The sequence below is a fragment of the Arachis duranensis genome, chromosome 1, assembly GCF_000817695.3.
Source record: "Arachis duranensis cultivar V14167 chromosome 1, aradu.V14167.gnm2.J7QH, whole genome shotgun sequence".
Classification (NCBI taxonomy): Eukaryota; Viridiplantae; Streptophyta; class Magnoliopsida; order Fabales; family Fabaceae; genus Arachis; species Arachis duranensis.
This window is the reverse complement of record NC_029772.3, coordinates 17669704-17689620: the sequence shown is the minus strand read 5'-3', so window position 1 is coordinate 17689620 and position 19917 is coordinate 17669704. Positions and strand designations below refer to the sequence as shown.

Sequence of the window (19917 nt, the reverse complement as noted above, 5' to 3'; positions counted from 1 at the left end):
TCGGCCGGACTTTGAGGAGGAAGAGGTAATTGTTGTAACCAACCCGAAGAAGAGAAAATCGTCTTCCAGCCCTGAGGGAGTCCATACAGTGATGGAGAAGAACTTTGATGCCAGGAACTTTATCGATTCCCAATCGCTTCCTGGCACGGAGGACTTCTTCCATGGCGGGGATCTCTCTTCGCAGGCAAGGTGGATGTATCATACCTTGCTCCGGGGAGCCGCCATAGTGAGGAAAGCGGAATTTGCCCTAGCGGGGACGCAGTCATTGCAGAACAAGCTTGAGTCCTCCGTCCAAGCTAATAATAAATACAAGGCTAAAGTTGAGTTGCTTCGGGAGTGGCTAGCTAGTGCAGAGGAGAAGGTCAAGACTGCCAAAGAGAAAGTTAAAACTACTGAGGAGAAGGTCAAGACTTTTGATGCTGCCGTTTCCTGCTTTACCGAGAGAGAACTTACCTTGGAGGGTCAGCTTAACGCTGCTCAAGGTCGGGTGGCCAAGTTAGAGAAAGAACACAACGAGACCCTCTCGTCGGCTAAGACTACTCAGGCCGAAGCCGCTGAGTTCAAGAAGAAGTATAAGAAACCGTAAAGCAGGGCAAGAACGCCATCTTGATGATTGAGGAGGCTCTTAAGGCTCAAGTAAAGTTGGTGGCCCCTGACTTCGACACTTCGGCCGTTGGCATCTTCAAAACTATTAGGGATGGCAAGATTGTTGATATGCCGAAGAAGTAGCTTCGCATCTCTTGTAACTTTCAAACATTAGTGTTCTAGGTCGGCCTGTAACAAACGCTTTGTTTCCCGTTTTGTCGGTAGTCATTTTACCTTTATGTTTGTTTTATCGTTTTGTTGGTATTAGTTATTTGCATACGATTGTTTTGCCATTTTTCTGGTAGTTATTGTTGTAATAGTTGTATATTATGGCATTGTCTATTTTCGTGGTACCCGGGGTGATCAGTCCCGGGGCATCGTTTTGTTTCGAAATATGAAAAGAACAACTAATAATGACTCGTCATGGTAGTTTAAATAATGAATATGAAAAAGAGATGATGAGTAGTAGATAAATGATAGTGGTAAATGGTTCAATCATAAAATGATAGTAAATGTATGACAAGGACGAATGCAAATATGTGACAAGAACAAATCGTCCATCGTGATGTCTTACGAGGCTAGCTCGAATGGCAATTCGGTTGTCCGGTTGGTGGGTTTGGCCTAGGAATAGAATCTTCTCAGATTGCCCGCATTCCATGTTCTCGGAACTTCCTTGCCATCCAACCGTTCTAACTTGTAGGCACCATTGCCGATCACCTCTTTCACCCTGTACGGGGCTTCCCAGTTTGCAGCCAATTTTCCTTCCCTTGATGTTGGAAGCCCAATATCGTTGCGCCTTAGGACCAGATTGTCTTGTTCAAACTCCCTTTTGAGCACCTTGGCATTATAACGCAGAGCCATTCTTTGCTTTAACGCCATTTCTAATAAATGGGCTACCTCCCTCGCCTCGTCTATCAAATCCTTTTCCACGGCTTCCTCAACTCCCCTCAAGAGTAATCGTGGGCTAGGCTCACCAATCTCCATAGGTATTATCGCCTCTACCCCATATGTCAGTCAAAAGGGGGTCTCCCCGGTAGATGAATGCGGAGTCGTACGGTAAGACCAGAGGACTGACGCTAGCTCGTCCGCCCATGCTCACTTTTTCTGGTCAAGTCGCTTTTTGAGGCCTTGCAGGATAACCTTGTTCGCAGCCTCAACTTGATCGTTGGTTCGGGGATGCTCTACTGACGAGAACTTTTGCTTTATGCCTAGGCCGGTAAGGAACTCTCCGAACTTCTTATCAACGAACTGTGTCCCATTATCCGAGATGACGATCTCTGGGATTCCAAACCTGGCTATCACCTGTCTCCATATGAACTTTCGACAGTTCGCCGAGGATATACTAGCTAACAGCTCGGCCTCTATCCGCTTTGTATAATAATCAATGGCCACTACTAGGTACTTGACCTGCCCTGACCCGACCGAAAAGGGTCTCAACAGATCAATTTCCCATTGTGCGAAAGGTCAGGGAGCCGTTAGTAGGTTTAGCTCAGTTGCTGGTGCTTTGTGAAAGTTGGCATTCTCTTGGCACCTTTTGCACCTTCTCACAAATTCCTTAGCATCTGCCATCATAGATGGCCAGTAATAACCGGCTCTGACAAGCTTTCTAGCTAGGGGCTTCCCTCCGATGTGGTGGCTGCAGCATCCTTCAAGGACTTTTCTGAGTACGTAGTTTGTTTGGTCGAGACGGAGGCACTTCAACAGGGGTTGGCTAAGCCGATTCTCGCCTTATTGTCTTTTCTGCCTTCTCGTCGTTAGGGAGTTTGGATCTTTCCAAGAAATCGATAATCGGGTTCATCCAAGAGGGATCTGCCTGGGTCAGATGTAGAGCCACTACCGGTTCACTTATCAAACCCTGAATGAGAGATCGGTTCCCTATTCCTGGCTTTGTGCTCGCTAGTTTTGATAGGAGATATGCCCGTGTATTCTTCTCTCTTGGGACGTGCTGGATCGTGACTTCCTCGAACTGCTTACTTAACTCCTTGACCTTCTCCAGATATTTCTGTAATAGTGAATCTCTGGCTTGGTAAGCCCCATTGAACTGTGAAGTCACGACCTTCGAGTCGCTGCATATTTCCAGTCTGGCAGCTCCAACCTCTCTTGCTAGATTTAGTCTGCCTAGTAGGGCTTCGTATTCTGCTTGATTGTTTGACACTAGGAATTCAAACTTGACTGATTGCTCATAAACGACTCCAGTTGGGCTTTCTAAGATGATTCCTGCTCCTCCGAATGTTTGGTTGGATGCTCCGTCCACATGGAGCTTCCACCGTGTGCTCGGGTTCCCGGCAGGGTTCCCTGTGACCTCCACCAGAAAGTCGGCCATGGCTTGAGTCTTGATCGCGTGTCTGGGTTCATACTGTAGGTCATATTGGGAGAGTTCAACAGTCCAAGTCATCATTCTACCCGCCAAATCGGATTTCTGGAGTACTTGACGGATTGCCTGATCCGTTTTGACAATTACTTGGTGTCCTTAGAAGTATTGTCGTAGTCTGTGGGAGGAGGTCAGTAGAGCATATGCCAGCTTTTCTAGCTTACTTTACCTCAACTCCACTCCTTGTAGCGCTTTGCTCACAAAATAGATTGGTTATTGGATCTTTCCTTCTTCTCGCACTAAGAGCGCCGCCATCGCCTCATCAGTTATCGCTAAGCACAAGTATAGCGGTTCTCCACTTTTAGGTTCCCGAGAACAGGTGGTGACGAGATTATCTCCTTGAAGTGCCTGAAGGCTTTTTCACACGCCGGGGTCCACTCGAACGCTATCCCCTTTTTCATCAAGTTGAAGAAGGGCAGAGCCTTTGCTGCCGACACGCCGAGGAAACGGGATAATGCGGTGAGCCTACCCGCCAACCTTTGGACAACTTTCACACATCCCGGGCTCTTCATCTGTAGGATCGCTTTGCACTTTTCTGGATTGGCTTCCACACCTCTTTGGTTAATCATAAACCCCAGGAATTTTCTGGCCTCAACGGCGAAGGCACACTTGAGCGGATTAAGCCTCATGCCGTGTCGCCGGAGAGAGGAAAAGACATTTTCCAAGTCACTGATGAGGTACTCAGCTTTACCAGTCTTAACCAAGATATCGTCTATGTACACCTCTATCGTCTTGCCGATGAGGTCATTGAATATTTTGTTCATCAGCCTTTGGTACGTAGTCCCTGCGTTCTTCAGCCCAAACGACATTACCTTGTAGCAGTATGTCCCATCTGGCGTTATAAACGCCATTTTCTCTTCATCTGGCCGATGCATCGGTATCTGATTGTACCCAGAATAGGCATCCATGAAACTCATATATCGGCAACCTGCCGCCGCGTTAATAAGAGCATCGATGTTGGGAAGCGGGAAGGAATCTTTGGGACATGCTTTGTTAAGATCGGAATAATCTACACACATTCTCTATTTTTCACTGGGCTTTTTAACCAAGACTACATTCGACAGCCAAGTCGAGTAGTCGAGTTCCCGGATGAAGCCCGCTTCTAGGAGACTGGCCATTTGCTTTGCCGCTTCTTCCGCCCTTTCTTGGGACATTTTCCTCCTCCTTTGGGCCACCGGCTTTACCCCCGTTCTCACGGCTAGTTGATGTGACATGAACTGGGATCTATACCCGGCATATCAGCCGGAGGCCAGGCGAACAAGTCACCGTTAGCTCTGATCATCTCCATCAAGGGTTCTTTCAAGTCATGGGGCAACTTTCTGTTTACAAAGGTGAACTTTTCATCCGAGTCACCGACCCTGAACTTTTCGAGGTCCCCCTTAGGTTCCGGCCTCGGTTTGTCATCAACTCTGGCGTCCAGGTCGGCAAGGAAGACACTGAACGCTTCTTTAGATTTCTTCCTCAGGGAGAGGCTGGCGTTGTCGCATGCGACCGCCGTTTGCAAATCTCCCCTAATAGTCCCTACTGACCCATCATCAGCCACAAATTTCATTAACAGTAGTTTGGTGCAAATCACTGCTCCAAACTCGTTGATGGTCTTCCTCCCCAAGATGAGGTTGTAGGTCGTGGAGTCTCTTAAGACGACGAATTTTGCCATTAGCGACCTTTTCCCTCGACCTCCTCCAATGGAGACCGGGAGAGAAACTACTCCATTGGGCTTAATGATGTTATCGCCTAGGCCGACCACGCTGTCCTGGTGGCCCCTCAAATCGGTATCCCGTAGACCCAAGGCATCAAATACATTGCGAAACATGATGTTAGAATCAACTCCCGTGTCTACCAAGATCCGTTTCACTAGGCCAGTACCCACCCTGGCTGTGATCACCATCGGAGGGTTTTCCATCACACACATTCACAACAGTGAGGCCGTGCTCTTTATCCTCCTCAGGCTCTTGCCTTTGTCTCACGGTGTGGCTTTTGTCCTCACTGGATCGGTCGTTTTCCCACCTCCTCGGTTCCCTTATAAGGTGGGAGAAATCAGCCAACTTCCCCTCCCGAATTGCCTGCTCCTGGGCGTCCTTCAAGTCGAAACAATCTTGGGTCTTGTGCCCATAGTCCTTGTGGTAATTGCAGTAGAGGCTTTTGTTTTCTCCCATCCTGTCCTTCAGCTGTCGGGGCCACGACAGGATGCCTTTGTCGGTGATCTGCTGATAAACTTCAACAATTGGGGCTGTAAGGGGGTATAGTTGGTAAACTTTCCTACCCAGAAAAACTGCTTAAAGGTCTTGGTCGAAACTCCGTCTTTGAAGTGCTCCTTCGGCCTTTCCCCACTATCATGCTGTCGAGGTTGGCTGTAGGCGGGCTGCCGCTTGTCGGCCGCCACAACTTGGCTGACTTCTTCATCATTGATATACTCCCTTGCCACGTTTTGGATTTCTTGCATCCTTCACATGGACTTGGTGGTAAGATGCTTCCTGAAATCCTCATTTAGCAACCCGTTCGTCAAACATAAAATGGCCATCGAGTCGGTTAGACCATCGATCTCCAAGCACTCGTCGTTGAACCTGTCCAGGTATTTCCTGGTCGGCTCTCTGGCTCTTTGTGTTACCCCGAGAAGGTTGATCGGGTGTTTCGCTTTCGCAATGCGGGTAGTAAATTGGGCTAGGAAGGCTCGGATGATGTCCCCGAAGGTCGTTATAGAGCCTTAGGGGAGGCCATTGAACCAACGTATCGCCGGGCCTGCTAGGGTGACCAAGAAAGCGCGGCATCTGACTTCATCACCGACCCCTTCCAAGTTCATCCTGTCCTCGAATGCCGTCAGATGTTCTTGGGGATCTTGGGTCCCATCATACCTCATGTCGATCGGCTTATCGAAGTGCTTCGGAAGCCGGACCTCGAGGATCAAGTGGTGGAAAGGGGTTGCCCCCATGACCACCAGTTGTCGGCTTCCCCTCGCTCTCTCTCGGCTGTCTTCTCTGCGTGATCGTCTTTTCCTCGGTCCTTCTCTGGAGTCTTCCCCGCGCGATCGGGTGTATATCACGGGATCCTACCGTCTTCTCGGTGCTTCTCTACTTTTTTCTTGGCTCTCTGGTTCTGATCGAGGGCTCGAAGTGCGCCTGGAATGACTTCTTCGGGGGTTTTTTTCCTCCTTTGAAAAGATCGGGAATGCTCTTAACTGGGAGTTGGTTGGCGGTGCTCTCTGCTGGCCACTTCCCGCTCTAGGTTCTGCACTCTGTGGCGCAGCTCCTGGATCATTCTAGTGCTGTCACTACCGATTCCTCAAAAGGGTCGCCTCTCGGGCTGCCACGGGGGGATCTGGTGCACTCGCGATGGGGCCCCTGAGGTTGCCCCACCTTCTTCCCTGCATGGATTGCCTACATCGTCGCCCACTACAGGACCCAAAAGAAAGTTCATGTTGGCATCCCCACAGACGGCGCCAATGTTCGGTAACTCGAAGTACCAGACGGGTCGGGATGGTCCCTTACAGGTTGGTGGGGATGATCCTGAATCTGGGTCGGATGTGCGGCCGGACGATCTCCCGAGCTCTTCGTGTGTTAATGGGGGATGCCACCTGCAAAGACACTCCGACGCTCAAGTCAGTTGGTGTGCAAATGGTATGTGAGTGAGAGATATGATGATGTACCTTGGGGGAGGGGTAGGATCCTCCCCTTATATACCCTGTCAGTATGGCGGACCCCACAGGGGGAGGTCTCCTTCTAGGAAATTTCCTTCCTCACAGCTATTAGGCAGCTGGTGACAGGGGCGCGTGTCTGGGCCGCAAACCGGGTAACAATAGCTGACCCGACCGTTCAGGTTGGGTCATCCTTGAGTCGGGTCGATAGGCCAGTTGGGCTGGGCCGTGACAGATCACTATTATGCATGTTTCCTAACTTTTTCCCACAGCTTGCGAGAAATCAAAAGCAAATGCATCCTTCACCAGAAAACAGTTGTTAGCTTATTTAGGTGTGGGAATTATTTTTTCAAAAAAAATTTTTTATACATAAATATATTATACATAAAAAAATAAGGCGGTCAAAAAAGAGACAAAAGTAACTATAAGTAAAACAAGAAAAAGAGCACATGAGAGTCTCTACTAGTATTTAGACACGAAGAAAGGAGAAAAAGGTACATATAGAATCACAAAGAGCCGTGAAAGAAGAACGAGAGACTTAGATCAGGTTAAGTACATAAAGAATAAAGACGGAGAGGTTTTAGCTCAAGAAGAGAAGATCAATGAAATGTAGAAAAGCTACTTCTACTAGTTATTTAATGAAAGACACAAGTCTCTTCCGAACCTTGGTCAGTTATACACAAGGGAAGAAGATTAAAACTTTTACTACTATCGAAGGGTTCGAGACTTCGAGATAAAAAAGACTCTAAAGTAGATGAAAAATGGCAGGACAGTAGGACCCGATAATATTCTAATTGAAGTTTGAAAGGGTCTTGGAGAGAAAGACACCAGTTGGTTAACCAAGTTTTTTATGAGATTTTAAGGTTAAAGATACCAGATGAGCGGAGAAAGAGCACTTTGGTACCTATGTACAAGAATAAGAGGGATATACAAAGTTGCAAAAACTATAAAGGGATCAAGCTCATGAGCCATTTCATGAGAAAAGGTGATAGAACGAAGGCTGAGACAAGAGACACAAGTAACAAAGAACCAATTTAGTTTTATGTCAAGCAGATCCACTACTAAAGCAATATATCTGTTAAGAATGATTATGGAGATGTATCATAGTAATAAAAGGGATCTACATATGGTGTTTATTAATTTGGAAAAAGCGTACGATAAGGTGCCAAGGAAAGTCTTATGGAAGGTTTTGGAAAGGAAGAGAGTAAGGATCACATATATTCGTGCAATTATAGACCTGTATGATGGGCTACAACTAGTGTGAAGACTCAAGGTGGTGTGACACAGAAATTTTCTATTGGTATAGAATTACACTAAGGATCATCCTTAAGTCCGTACATTTTCACATTATTCTTGGAAGTACTCACAGAGCATATCAATAGCCTATGCCATAGTGCATGCTTTTTGCCGATAATATCGTCCTTATGGGAGAGTCAATGGAAGACCTAAATAAGACGTTGAATTTATGGAGAGAAGCTCTAGAAGTGTATGGTCTACGCATAAGTTGTAGCAAGACGGAATATATGGAATGTAAGTTCGGCCGCCGAAGGAAAAACCTAATACAGAGATAAAGATTGGAGAAAATATCCTACAAAAAGTTAAAAGTTTTAAATATCTTAGGTGCATCATATAGGATAATGGAGAGATTGAACATTATGTAAATCATAGAATCCAAGCAGGTTGGTCAAAATGGCGGAGTGCGTCTGATTTTATATGTCCCAAAAAAGTGTCTTTAAAACTTAAAGGTAAATTCTATCACACTGTTTAGATCGACTATACTTTATGGTACAGAGTGTTGGGCAGCTAAAAGGAAGCACGAACATAAGTTAAGTGTGACAGAGATGAAGATGTTGAGATGGATGAGTGGTCATACGCAATTGGATAGAATAAGGAACGAAGATATAAGAGAGAGAGTTGGAGTAGCACCTATTGTGGAACAGATGGTAGAATCGCATCTCAGGTGGTTTGGACATGTGAGAAGAAGACTGACAAAACATTCATTCAGGAGGGTGGATGAGATGGAAGTTGGATAAGGGGTGAAAAGTAGAGAAAGACCTAGAAAGACCATTCACGAGTTGGTCGAATAAGATTTACATGTAAATGATCTCTCTATAAATATGATGTATAATAGAGTTGAATGACGTTGTTTGATTCATGTAGCCGATCTCCACCTAATAGAATAAGAGTTTGTTATTACTGTTGTTATTATAAATATATCATTTTATTTATATAATTATATTATAATTAAATCTCGATTGAATTTTTAAACTTTTAAATTTTTAGCTCTATTGATTCAATATTAAGAATTCACCAACATATATAAATCTAAAAGAGTATAAGAAATAAAAACAACCATAATAAATTTGAAAAAAAAATTCAAGAAAATCTTATTATATTGAAGAAGTTAAACTAAGAATAAGAGATCTATGTAAAGTAATCTTTACACAAGTTACGATATCTAAGATGATTGAATAATATTTAGTTGAGTCGTGTGGATTAAAAATGTTTGTGGGCAAAATCCCCACAAATTCATGGGTGAATCCAAACCTATAGGCATCTCTAATAGTGCTTGTTTTGGATGTTACAAAAAAATGGATATTACCAACTAAAATTTAAATAATAATAATAATAATAATAATATTGAAAAAAAAATCCACTATGGAAAATTGGAAATCTTAATCAAGAAGAAACGTTCATATTTTTTTGTTTTTCGTATAAAACTAGTTTTTAATAGTTCGTTCCCACTTTCCACTTACTCTATCCTAATAAATTCCAAGAAGGCAACAGCACTAGCAAAGATAGTGATTGTGAGCTTTCTCACTTTCTTCCTTTTGGTACACCCGTGACCATGAATTTCTTAAGAGAATAAAAAGTATTTATTTAAGCTGGTTTGGTTGGCAGGTGGGGAGGAGAAACGAAAACCTCCAAAACGAAAATAGAAAAATATCTTGCGTTCATTAAGATTGAGTTAACTTTATCTATATAAATACCCGTGAACCGATGTGCGTGTTTTACATTTCTTTCTACCTTTACCCAATTAATGCTGCAATCCTCAACACTGCACAATCACATATTTACAGGATGCATTGGTCATAGATGCACCCCAACCCCATTATCAAATATCGATTAATTAATTAATTTCCAATAACATCCGCTAAAAGACACAGTTGCGGGAATTCAAGGTAGTAGGTCAAAAATTGGTGTACGAAGTTAACGTTTGGACTATGCAGTTAGTGATTGAAAGCCTGCACAACCCTGTTTAAAGCGCCCAACTAGTGGTGCCTTTAATCTGCAAAACAGCTAATATAAAGCTTAGCAAACAAATCAATCATATCGGGGGAAAAAAAATATAAAATTAACTTATATTTACAACTCTATCAACAATTATATCCAATAATTATAACTAAACTAATTTATATTATAACTCTATTGTCAATTATATCCAATAATTATAATTTTATTAAAGATAAGAAAAACATAAAAAATGATCTATAAATATTCAAAATACGAATAAAACTACTCATAAAAATATATAACGAATTTTGTATTCACAAAAAATAAATTTTATATGACAAAAATATTAAAAAATCTCAAAATATTCTCATCATCATTCCCACCACCACCATCAACCCTCCTCTCTCGATAAACCACATAAACTACATTTCAATATTATGGTTATTGGATACTTTATTAAAGATGGGAAGGAAAGATATAATAGTTATTGGATATAGTTGATAAATAATCCTATCATTGCTCTAAAATAAAATGACGGGACAGTCTCAAGTGATGGGCTTGCAGTAGTGGAGAAAGAAACGGTGGTAAACGCACATGCGAAAGCAAGGCCCAATTGTCTTACACTACTACAGATACAGGATACAGCTACTACAATTTCCCCACTCATCACTCACTCATTTTCTCTCTCCTCCTCCTGCTTATTGTCTCCAATGCAATAATTCAAGAGAAGCAGACAACCACCCACCGCTTCCCCTTTTCACACCACAATCACACTCACATAAAAGACCTGCTTCTCCCTCTTATTTCTATTCCATTGCTACTTTACTCATCAAAACACAGGAAAATGGGCACGCCTCGTAAAGCTTCTCTTGCAGTGTTCTTACTTCTCTTTGTTGCTCTCTGCCATGGGGCAACTTCGGCGAACAAGAAGACCACCTACATAGTCCACGTGGCGAAATCTCAGATGCCGGAGAGCTTTGAGCACCACGCTGAGTGGTACGCTTCCTCTCTCAAATCCGTTTCTGAATCGGCGGAAATGCTTTACACCTACGAGAACGCCATCCATGGGTACTCCACCAGGTTAACGGAGGAGGAAGCTCGTTTGTTAGAGGCACAGGACGGTGTCCTCGTCGTGCTTCCGGAGACAAAGTACGAACTCCACACCACGAGGACTCCGTTGTTCCTGGGCCTTGACAAGAGCTCGGATCTTTTTCCGGCGTCGGATTCCTCCAGTGACGTCATCGTCGGAGTTCTCGACACCGGTGTTTGGCCAGAGAGCAAGAGCTTTGACGACACTGGGCTCGGACCCGTTCCCAGTACGTGGAAAGGCACGTGCGAAACTGGAACCAACTTCACTGCTTCTAACTGCAACAGAAAACTCATAGGAGCGAGATTCTTCGCCAAAGGCTACGAAGCCATGTTAGGTCCAATCGATGTGACTAAAGAGTCTAAGTCCCCTCGCGACGACGACGGCCACGGGACCCACACCGCCAGCACCGCCGCGGGATCTGTTGTAACTGGCGCCAGCCTCTTTGGCTACGCACAGGGGACGGCGCGTGGGATGGCCACGCGAGCTAGAATCGCGGCATACAAAGTGTGCTGGATCGGAGGGTGTTTCAGCTCTGATATTCTCGCCGCCATTGATAGGGCCATTCTGGATCACGTTGACGTTCTTTCTATGTCCCTTGGTGGTGGAAGCTCTGATTATTACAGAGACAGTGTTGCAATTGGATCCTTCGCTGCAATGGAGAAAGGGATTCTAATTTCTTGTTCTGCTGGAAACGCTGGTCCCAGTCCTTCGAGTCTTTCCAATGTGGCACCATGGATCACTACCGTGGGCGCGGGTACACTTGATCGTGATTTTCCGGCGTACGTTAGCCTCGGTAACGGGCTCAACTTCTCTGGTGTTTCCTTGTATCGAGGTAACGCTTTACCTGATTCTCCGTTACCGTTTGTTTACGCTGGCAATGCAAGCAACGCGACGAATGGAAACTTGTGTATGGTGGGAACACTATCGCCGGAGAAAGTTGCCGGGAAAATCGTGTTGTGTGAAAGAGGAGTTAGCGCTAGGGTTCAAAAAGGTGCTGTGGTGAAGGCTGCTGGAGGATTGGGAATGGTGCTGGCTAACACCGCTGCCAACGGCGAAGAGCTTGTGGCTGACGCGCACCTACTTCCGGCGACGGCGGTAGGTGAGAAAGCCGGAGACGCCGTCAAGAAGTATCTCTTTACTGACGCTAAACCAACCGTGAAGATCGATTTTGAAGGGACTAAGGTAGGGATCCAGCCGTCGCCGGTGGTGGCGGCGTTCAGTTCCCGTGGCCCCAATGGTTTAACGCAACAGATCTTGAAGCCTGATCTGATCGCACCGGGTGTCAACATCTTAGCGGGTTGGTCCAGGGCGGTGGGTCCCACAGGCTTAGCCGTTGATAACAGGCGCGTGGACTTCAACATCATCTCCGGCACTTCAATGTCGTGCCCTCACGTGAGTGGCTTAGCTGCGCTGGTCAAATCGGCTCATCCAGAATGGAGCCCAGCTGCGGTTCGGTCGGCTCTCATGACAACGGCATACACGGCTTACAAGAACGGCCAAAAATTACAAGACAGCGCCACCGGAAAGCCATCTACTCCGTTCGATCACGGATCTGGACACGTGGACCCCGTGGCGGCCCTTAATCCTGGACTCGTCTATGATCTAACCCCTGAAGACTACCTAGGCTTCTTATGTGCTTTGAACTACACCGAAGGTGAGATCCAAAGCGTTGCGAGAAGAAATTTCAAGTGCGACGCGGGAAAGGCTTACAGTGTGACCGATCTCAATTATCCTTCGTTTGGTGTGGTGTTTGAATCATCAACGGGTGCGGTGAAGCACACGAGGACCCTCACTAACGTGGGACCCGCAGCAACGTTCAAGGCTTCCGTGACGTCAGATTCCCCATTGGTGAAAGTATCGATTGTGCCGCAGGTGTTGAGCTTCAAAGAGGGGGAGAAAAAGTCGTATACAGTAACGTTCACTTCATCTGGTGCGTCCCCACATGGTAATGCCTTTGGACGGTTAGAATGGACGGATGGGAAGACTGTGGTTGGAAGCCCAATCTCAATTAGTTGGTTTTAAGTTGTTAGGAAAAAAATAAAAAGAAAAAAGGTCAAAAAACGAAGGTCTAATGTTAATCAAAGGTTCATCACTCACTCGAAGAGGGGTGTCTTGATTGGCTAGTGGTTAATTTTATGATTTTATAAATATAATATATTAATATTTTTATTTATTTGAATCTAGTGAATGAAAAAAGAAAAGAAAAGCAGCTTTAAATTAATTTGTAGGTGGGACCTATGTTTTTATAGTTTGGGTCGCTGTGTTTGTTGCCTGGGGGAAATGGCAAATTGGCTAGGGTGGAGAAATTTGTCTGGGTTGTTGATTAGTACAAGTACACCGTTATAATCATTAAAGAACATGTGACCACACTACACTGGCATTGAGTCCCATTCTACTGTTGGCAACATAATTTAGAAGTCTTGCTTTTCCTTTCCTATTTTGCCTGGAAGTGATTTTAATTATTTTACATTCACGCTAGTTGTATCAATCTGTTGACTAGCCTTCAAAATTTTATACTGATATCTTTTATAAGTCTACAACCAATCACCCATATTGACCAAATAATGGTGTAATGAAAGTGTTGCATGTATTGAGATCATTGTAATATATGAAGCAGGGACATCATGTTGATAATTTGATGTGTAGTGTAAGCGTGATACATTTTATCTAGTGTAAGCGTGATACATTTCGGACACCATATTAATTCGATATTTGTTACATGTACTTCTTATATTTAATTGTATTTTAATTAAAAATAAAAAATATTTTTTGAAATAGATTTAAATACATTTAAATATTATTATATATTGGCGGAAATGAATTTAAAAATATAATATATTGGATAATTTATTAAAATAAGATAATTGGTGTTTATATTTACACAAATACAACCATTTCAAATTTATTATATATATGTCCTATTACAACTTTATATAAACCGTATAAATTCTATTACCCTTTACAAATACACATAAACTGTAGAATTCCTACCATGGTTTATGAAGAGCTACGACTTTATATATATGTTTTGTCGATTTTTAGCAAATCGATGGTGGTTCGATTCTAATGGTTTGGAAGCGAAATCTACTCCTCTTTGCAGGTACCAGTCTTTCTAAAAGTGCATCAAAATGTCTTTCATTAGATATTTGGGAATAAAAATAAATTAAACTTTGTAAATTGAAGAAGAAATAAAAAAGACATAAAATTTTTAAAAGGGAAATTGTTTACAAATAAAAAATAATTTGCATTGAAATTAAAAAGAAAACAATAAAATGTCTTTGATTGGATCAAAGGACTTTGACATGAGAAATTAAAATGCTGAAGGATAAATTGAACATTGAAAATAAAGAACACCTGGAAAGTAAATTTACTTGAAATGTTAAATTTACAGAAAAGTAAATTGAAAGAATGAAAAGATGGAAGAAACCCTACAAAAAAGTTATTCGATTGCAGACTCAGGAATTCACTGGGATGTGAGTGTGCTTGAGTGTTTTTCTAAGTAAAAGTTTCAACCCTTATTCCCTAATGCTTCCTAGTATTTATAATCTATCTTACATAACTGACGATTAATTATAAGATTACAACCTTGAATGTAATTCCTCTTGGTAACCGTTCTCGCCGCTTAATTATAGACGTTTCCCATGATTTCCTCGTGTGATAGAAGCCTCTAACTATTTCACTACCATAACTATTCGACTCGCCTATCAAATGTCTTACTCAATTACTTATTTCGAATATTTTAGTCGATTAGACCTATCCAATTAATAAGTCAATCGAAATCCAATATGCGCCAATCACTTTTAACTCTATGCTTACGCGTACATCTTTTCAAGAAATTATCTCTGACTTATTTCGAATCAACTTACTTTTATCGAAAATGTTAGAGAATCATTAGAATCAATTTAGATCAATTAGGATCGTCTATATTTATATAGTATATTTGTATATTAATTATAGGATTCTATCTTTTATTACTTTGATTCATTTAGCACCTATAAATACCCCTTATATATTGTACCTTTGACCACACTGAATAATACACTCTTCAGATTATTCTCTTTCAGTCTCTTGTTTCTAACATGGTATCAGAGCCATGGTATCCTCCTTGAAGAGGATAGGTTATTTTTCTTGCGGTGAAATCACTGAAGTTTTTGCATTTTTCTCTGTGCCATTCTTCTTTCCCTTTTGTCACTCATTTGATGCTTTTTCACCTCACCGACTAGCCTATTTTCTCTGTCTTGTATTTTTTCGAGTCAAATGATCAAACACCATTGTCATCCGTTGCTTACCTATTCTCGTGGCAGTTCCATCTGTGTTCTCTTGTGGTAGTTCTATCTGTGTTTTCTCATGGTAGTTCTGTCTATGTTCTCTCGTGACAGTTTCGTATATGTTCTCTCATGGTAGCTCCGTCTGTATTTTTTCGTGACAGTTCCGTCTGCGTTTCGTTTGTGTTTTCTTGTGGCAGTTCTGTCTGTGTTTCTTTCCGGCAGTTCCGTCTGCGCTTCTTTCAGACTAGTGGCAGTTCCATCTGCGCTTCCTTCAGACAAGCGGCAGTTCCGTCTGCGCTTCCTTCTGACAATTTCTTCTCACCCGTTTTATCAGTTTATGCAGTTTTTTCTCTTTATTTCGTTGTTTTAAATAAATTTTAAACATGTTAGAATATAATTATGATCAATTAGAATCAATTAGTATTATTTAGCATATCTGAATATTTATTATAAGATATTACGTCTTTATTATTTTTATTCTTTTAGCACATATAAATATCCTTTTATATTGTATCATTCCAATAACTTGAAGAGACAACTTGAATAGACATACAAATCTTTTCTCCAGTTTTGTCTCTTGTTTCTAACATGACTCAAGTTGTCACTTGAGTTTGAGGGGGGATGTTAGAGAATCATTAGAATCAATTTAGATCAATTAGGATCGTCTATATTTATATAGTATATTTGTATATTAATTATAGGATTCTATCTTTTATTACTTTGATTCATTTAGCACCTATAAATACCCCTTATATATTGTACCTTTGACCACACTGAATAATACACTCTTCAGATTATTCTCTTTCAGTCTCTTGTTTCTAACAGAAAATATTTTTGGATCAACAATATACTAAGTGAAGTCAATTGTTTAGAAGAGTGTCATTTTTACAATGGCTAGTGAGAAGAAGAGTTTTCTAGTGCTAGTGCATTGCTTTGAAAAAATTCATAAAAGCAAAAGAGAGGTGTGAAGTTCACTGACAAAAAATCCTTGAGTGTATTTATCTATTCATCGAATAATGTTGAATTTAAAGAATTAAACTATGATTAAGATGATGATTAAACATTATTGGGTTATTATCCAATTGGTTGTGTAATTTGTTTTGTTTAATGTACAAGAATTAATTTAACTGAAACCGGTCCACACACGCAAGCCCAATATCAAGTTCAGCTTGAACGAATCTTGATCCATTAAGTTGTTGAACCGTATAAAAGAAAAGCAAGAAATTTTTCTAAAATCAAACCTAAGCTCAAATGGTGGTCCACACCCAAATTTATTCACTCCACTTAGTTACTAACTAGGTAATTCAATTTCATTTAATTTGAAGCACACTACATCTCAGCCACTGAACCAAATTCTCTCTTTTCTTTCACATCAAACTACGTCAACTCTGAAACAAAAGAAAGAAAAAGAAAGTTCTGAACTAGAGATAATTGAAGAACATAAAAGGAGATTTCCAACTTCAAGCAAGAAGAGGTCAAAGGGCTATAGCAAAAAGGCAAAGATCACATCCAAGGATAAATCACAAAAATGAGATTTCGCATTCGTGCTTAGTTGAATCTTGTTGAAGAAATCCTCTATGTTACAAGTATCAATTTGGAACAAAATAAAGAAAATAAACATGATGGTGCTCTGCTATAAATCAAGGTTCAAAAATCAAACTTGGAGTCAAAGTAAGAATACACAGCTCAGATTCAAGAGGTAAGATAAAAAAAGGTTGAAAGAGAAGATTGAAGGTATGGTTGCATGTTTGATTTGGTCACTGCTTTTACCATCTCTCTCCTCTATGAATGCCGCTGTTACATTTTATTTTGGAGAAGAAGTCAAACAAGGTGCAGAAGCAAGTTTCAAGCCTAGGAAGCTTCGTTCCTTTATTAAAGGGTTGAACGACCAAAGATTGAAGTAAGAAGTGAGAGCACAACGTTTGGGTTCTCATAGCTCACTAAATTGTCTATTTTTCTCCTTCATAATTTTCATTGAGTATCTCTTTTTCTCAATTTAGTCTTTCTGTGTTTCAATAATAAAAGACAAAATGGTATTAGTGTATCAAAATTAAATTTATATATAAAATATAAGGTACTTTTTAGATAAATATAATGATATGTTAATATTCTATTCATATTAAAATATAAATACTATATTTTAATCAGTTTTAATATTTTAATTATAAAAAAATTTAATAATAATATATACTATATCTAAACTCAATTTAAAAATATAAGTTAAGAATAAGATTAGATATGGTTGACACATGATAGTATTTAGGTGTGTCTAAATGTGTCTAGAGAAGTATTTTGTATTTTTTTTATTAAGATATAGTTGGACTTGGAAGACACGCATGTCAGATGAGTGTCGAATGAGTGCCGCGTCGTATCTAAAATGTGTTCAACATGTGAACATTACAACTCGAGGAAGTGCCTGTGTTTCATAGTTTTAGACAAATTTTTTTTATCATTCTCTGAGAGTCAAGATCAAACAAGATCTTACATTCAATTGTGTATTTTTCTTATCTTTAATAGTTTTATTAGGTGTTCAAACTAATAAAAAAAATATAAAACTATCTCTAAGTATAAATACAACTACTTCAACTCAAGAAGAAACACAATAAGTTAGTAAATTTTAACAGATAACAATGTTGGTCGTATTACTTTGATTCCAAAAATGAATATGGTATCAACAAATAAAATAGTTTTAAGTAGATTTTAACAAAGACAATTCTCAATATTAGTTTTTTTTTTTACTATCATAATAAAAAAGGTTTAAAGATAAACTTTATTTCATATTAAATTGTACTTACTCATATCGATTTTAACATAAAAATAAGAAGATTTGAAAGATTTATTCATAAATCATTAAAAAATATTACAAATTCAACTACCAATGCCATTAAAAAAAATATTTGAAAAAATAGAATTTTTATATCAATATTTTTAATTTGATCACAAACTATATATATTATTATCGATAAATAATTGTTCTACTTCAAAACACATAAAATAAGTACTCATTGTTTTCGAGCTTAAAAATAGTTAAATTTAGATATAATTAACTTTGTAAAATTTGTATAACAATAATTGTTGTGTATTTTTATTTAAAAGTTTAAAAAAATATATTATATATATTTTTGTATTTTTTTTATACAAGGCATGGATAAATATATTAGTACCTATAAAAAGTTGGGTTAGTTCAACAAAATTACTTAAAATGGATAATTGTTTTGGTACTTTTGTGGAACGTTTTAGATAATTTTATCAAATTAATCAAATTTTGATGAATATCGCATTAAAAAGATATTATATACACACAAAAAAAACTTTGTTACAATATATTTAAATAAATAAGTGTATTATTTTATATATTTTAATGAATATTTTATATTCTAATATGTATTTTATATATGTGTCTAATTTGGTAGCAAAAGATCATAAACTATCTGCAAGTACACCGAATATATCAAGTAATATTACGGAAATAAGTTATCATTTCTACGAGAATTAATGGACTAAGCAAGCAATAGTCAATTGATTATTCTAGTCAGACAACAAAAAACTTAGGGTTTCAAGAACAATTGTATAAAAACAGTGAATTGAATAAGGCAAACAGTAATTGGTTGAAAAAATAATATGAATAAAAGAGTTAAGATTTTAGAGATGTTAAACTTTTGAAAAAATAATTTTCACTCTCTACCTTGATCATACAAGATGTCCTTATGGCAAATAATAAATAATCAAAATTTCATTCTTCGATAATTCAATTTCTCTAATCCTAATAAATTATTAATTTCTTGATTAATTAATTTTGATAAGAGGTTAAATGTTTTCACTGATTTAAAAACCACACAATTCCTAAGAACTAAATTTAGTTGATTCGATGTCACTTATCAAGTCTAAGTTCAAAACCTAAGAATTATAAGAGGGAGTTTTCAAGCATAATTCAAATAATTAACTCTTCCAAGATATTAAGAGAATTCAAGTCAGATTTAGAGTTTTCTCTCAACACATTCAAACTCGTTAGATGAAGAACAAAAATTCTTTTTTAAGAAAACATCAATGTATTAATCAAATGTAGACAAGTTATAACATTAATCTATTAGAATCAATAGAGCTCCTAACATTAACTGATGAATTTAATAACCCATGCTTCAAAAGAAAACCTAAAATTATGAATTGTAAAAATTGTCGAAAAAAAGAGAAAAGGTATTCTCCCACGTATATGGTTCCTCTCCTTATATATGTTTACCTCAAACCTCAAATTAAAAATTTAAAATAGAATCAAATTAAAACAGAATCAAATCTAACTGATTAATATTTTTCTTCTCAAAATCAAGAAGTCCTAGAGAGTGAAAGGCCCATGTGTTGAATACAAGAAGACACGTCCAACGTGGGGCTGAAATTGATCACTGGAGGTGCTTGATTAAAGGCAAATTAGACGTGCCTCCTAGCATGTTGGACCTTAACAATAGCACGTTGGACGCATAGTTGCTCACATTGGACACAAATTTGGAGATAGTCACTAGAGGTGCCTTGACAATGGCACGTTGGACGTGTCCTCTTGCATGTTAAACGTGAGCCTTGAGAGCTTGCTAGTGCATTGGACATGCCTCCATGTATGTTGGACTCAAGAGGCACATTGAACGTGTAGCCCCTCATGTTGGACAGGAGGTGAGTATGGCTGCTTTCAACGCAGGAAAAAGTGGTGTTAGACTCAGGTCCAGCATAAACATATATATATATATATATA

General features: G+C 39.8%; 1 protein-coding gene across 1 annotated transcript; it reads left to right on the top strand.

Moving 5' to 3' along the window:
* The first annotated feature begins 10283 nt into the window (after positions 1–10283).
* LOC107480876 (subtilisin-like protease SBT1.7) lies at positions 10284–13084 on the top strand. The gene has a single exon (XM_016101080.3). The coding sequence runs from the start codon at positions 10666–10668 to the stop codon at positions 12931–12933; it is 2268 nt and encodes a 755-aa protein (XP_015956566.1). The 5' UTR covers positions 10284–10665; the 3' UTR covers positions 12934–13084.
* The last annotated feature ends 6833 nt before the right edge of the window (positions 13085–19917 follow it).

Excerpts from the sequence above, each read along its gene's own strand:
- LOC107480876 (XM_016101080.3), top strand. The coding sequence starts at position 10,666 with ATGGGCACGCCTCGTAAAGCTTCTCTTGCAGTGTTCTTACTTCTCTTT.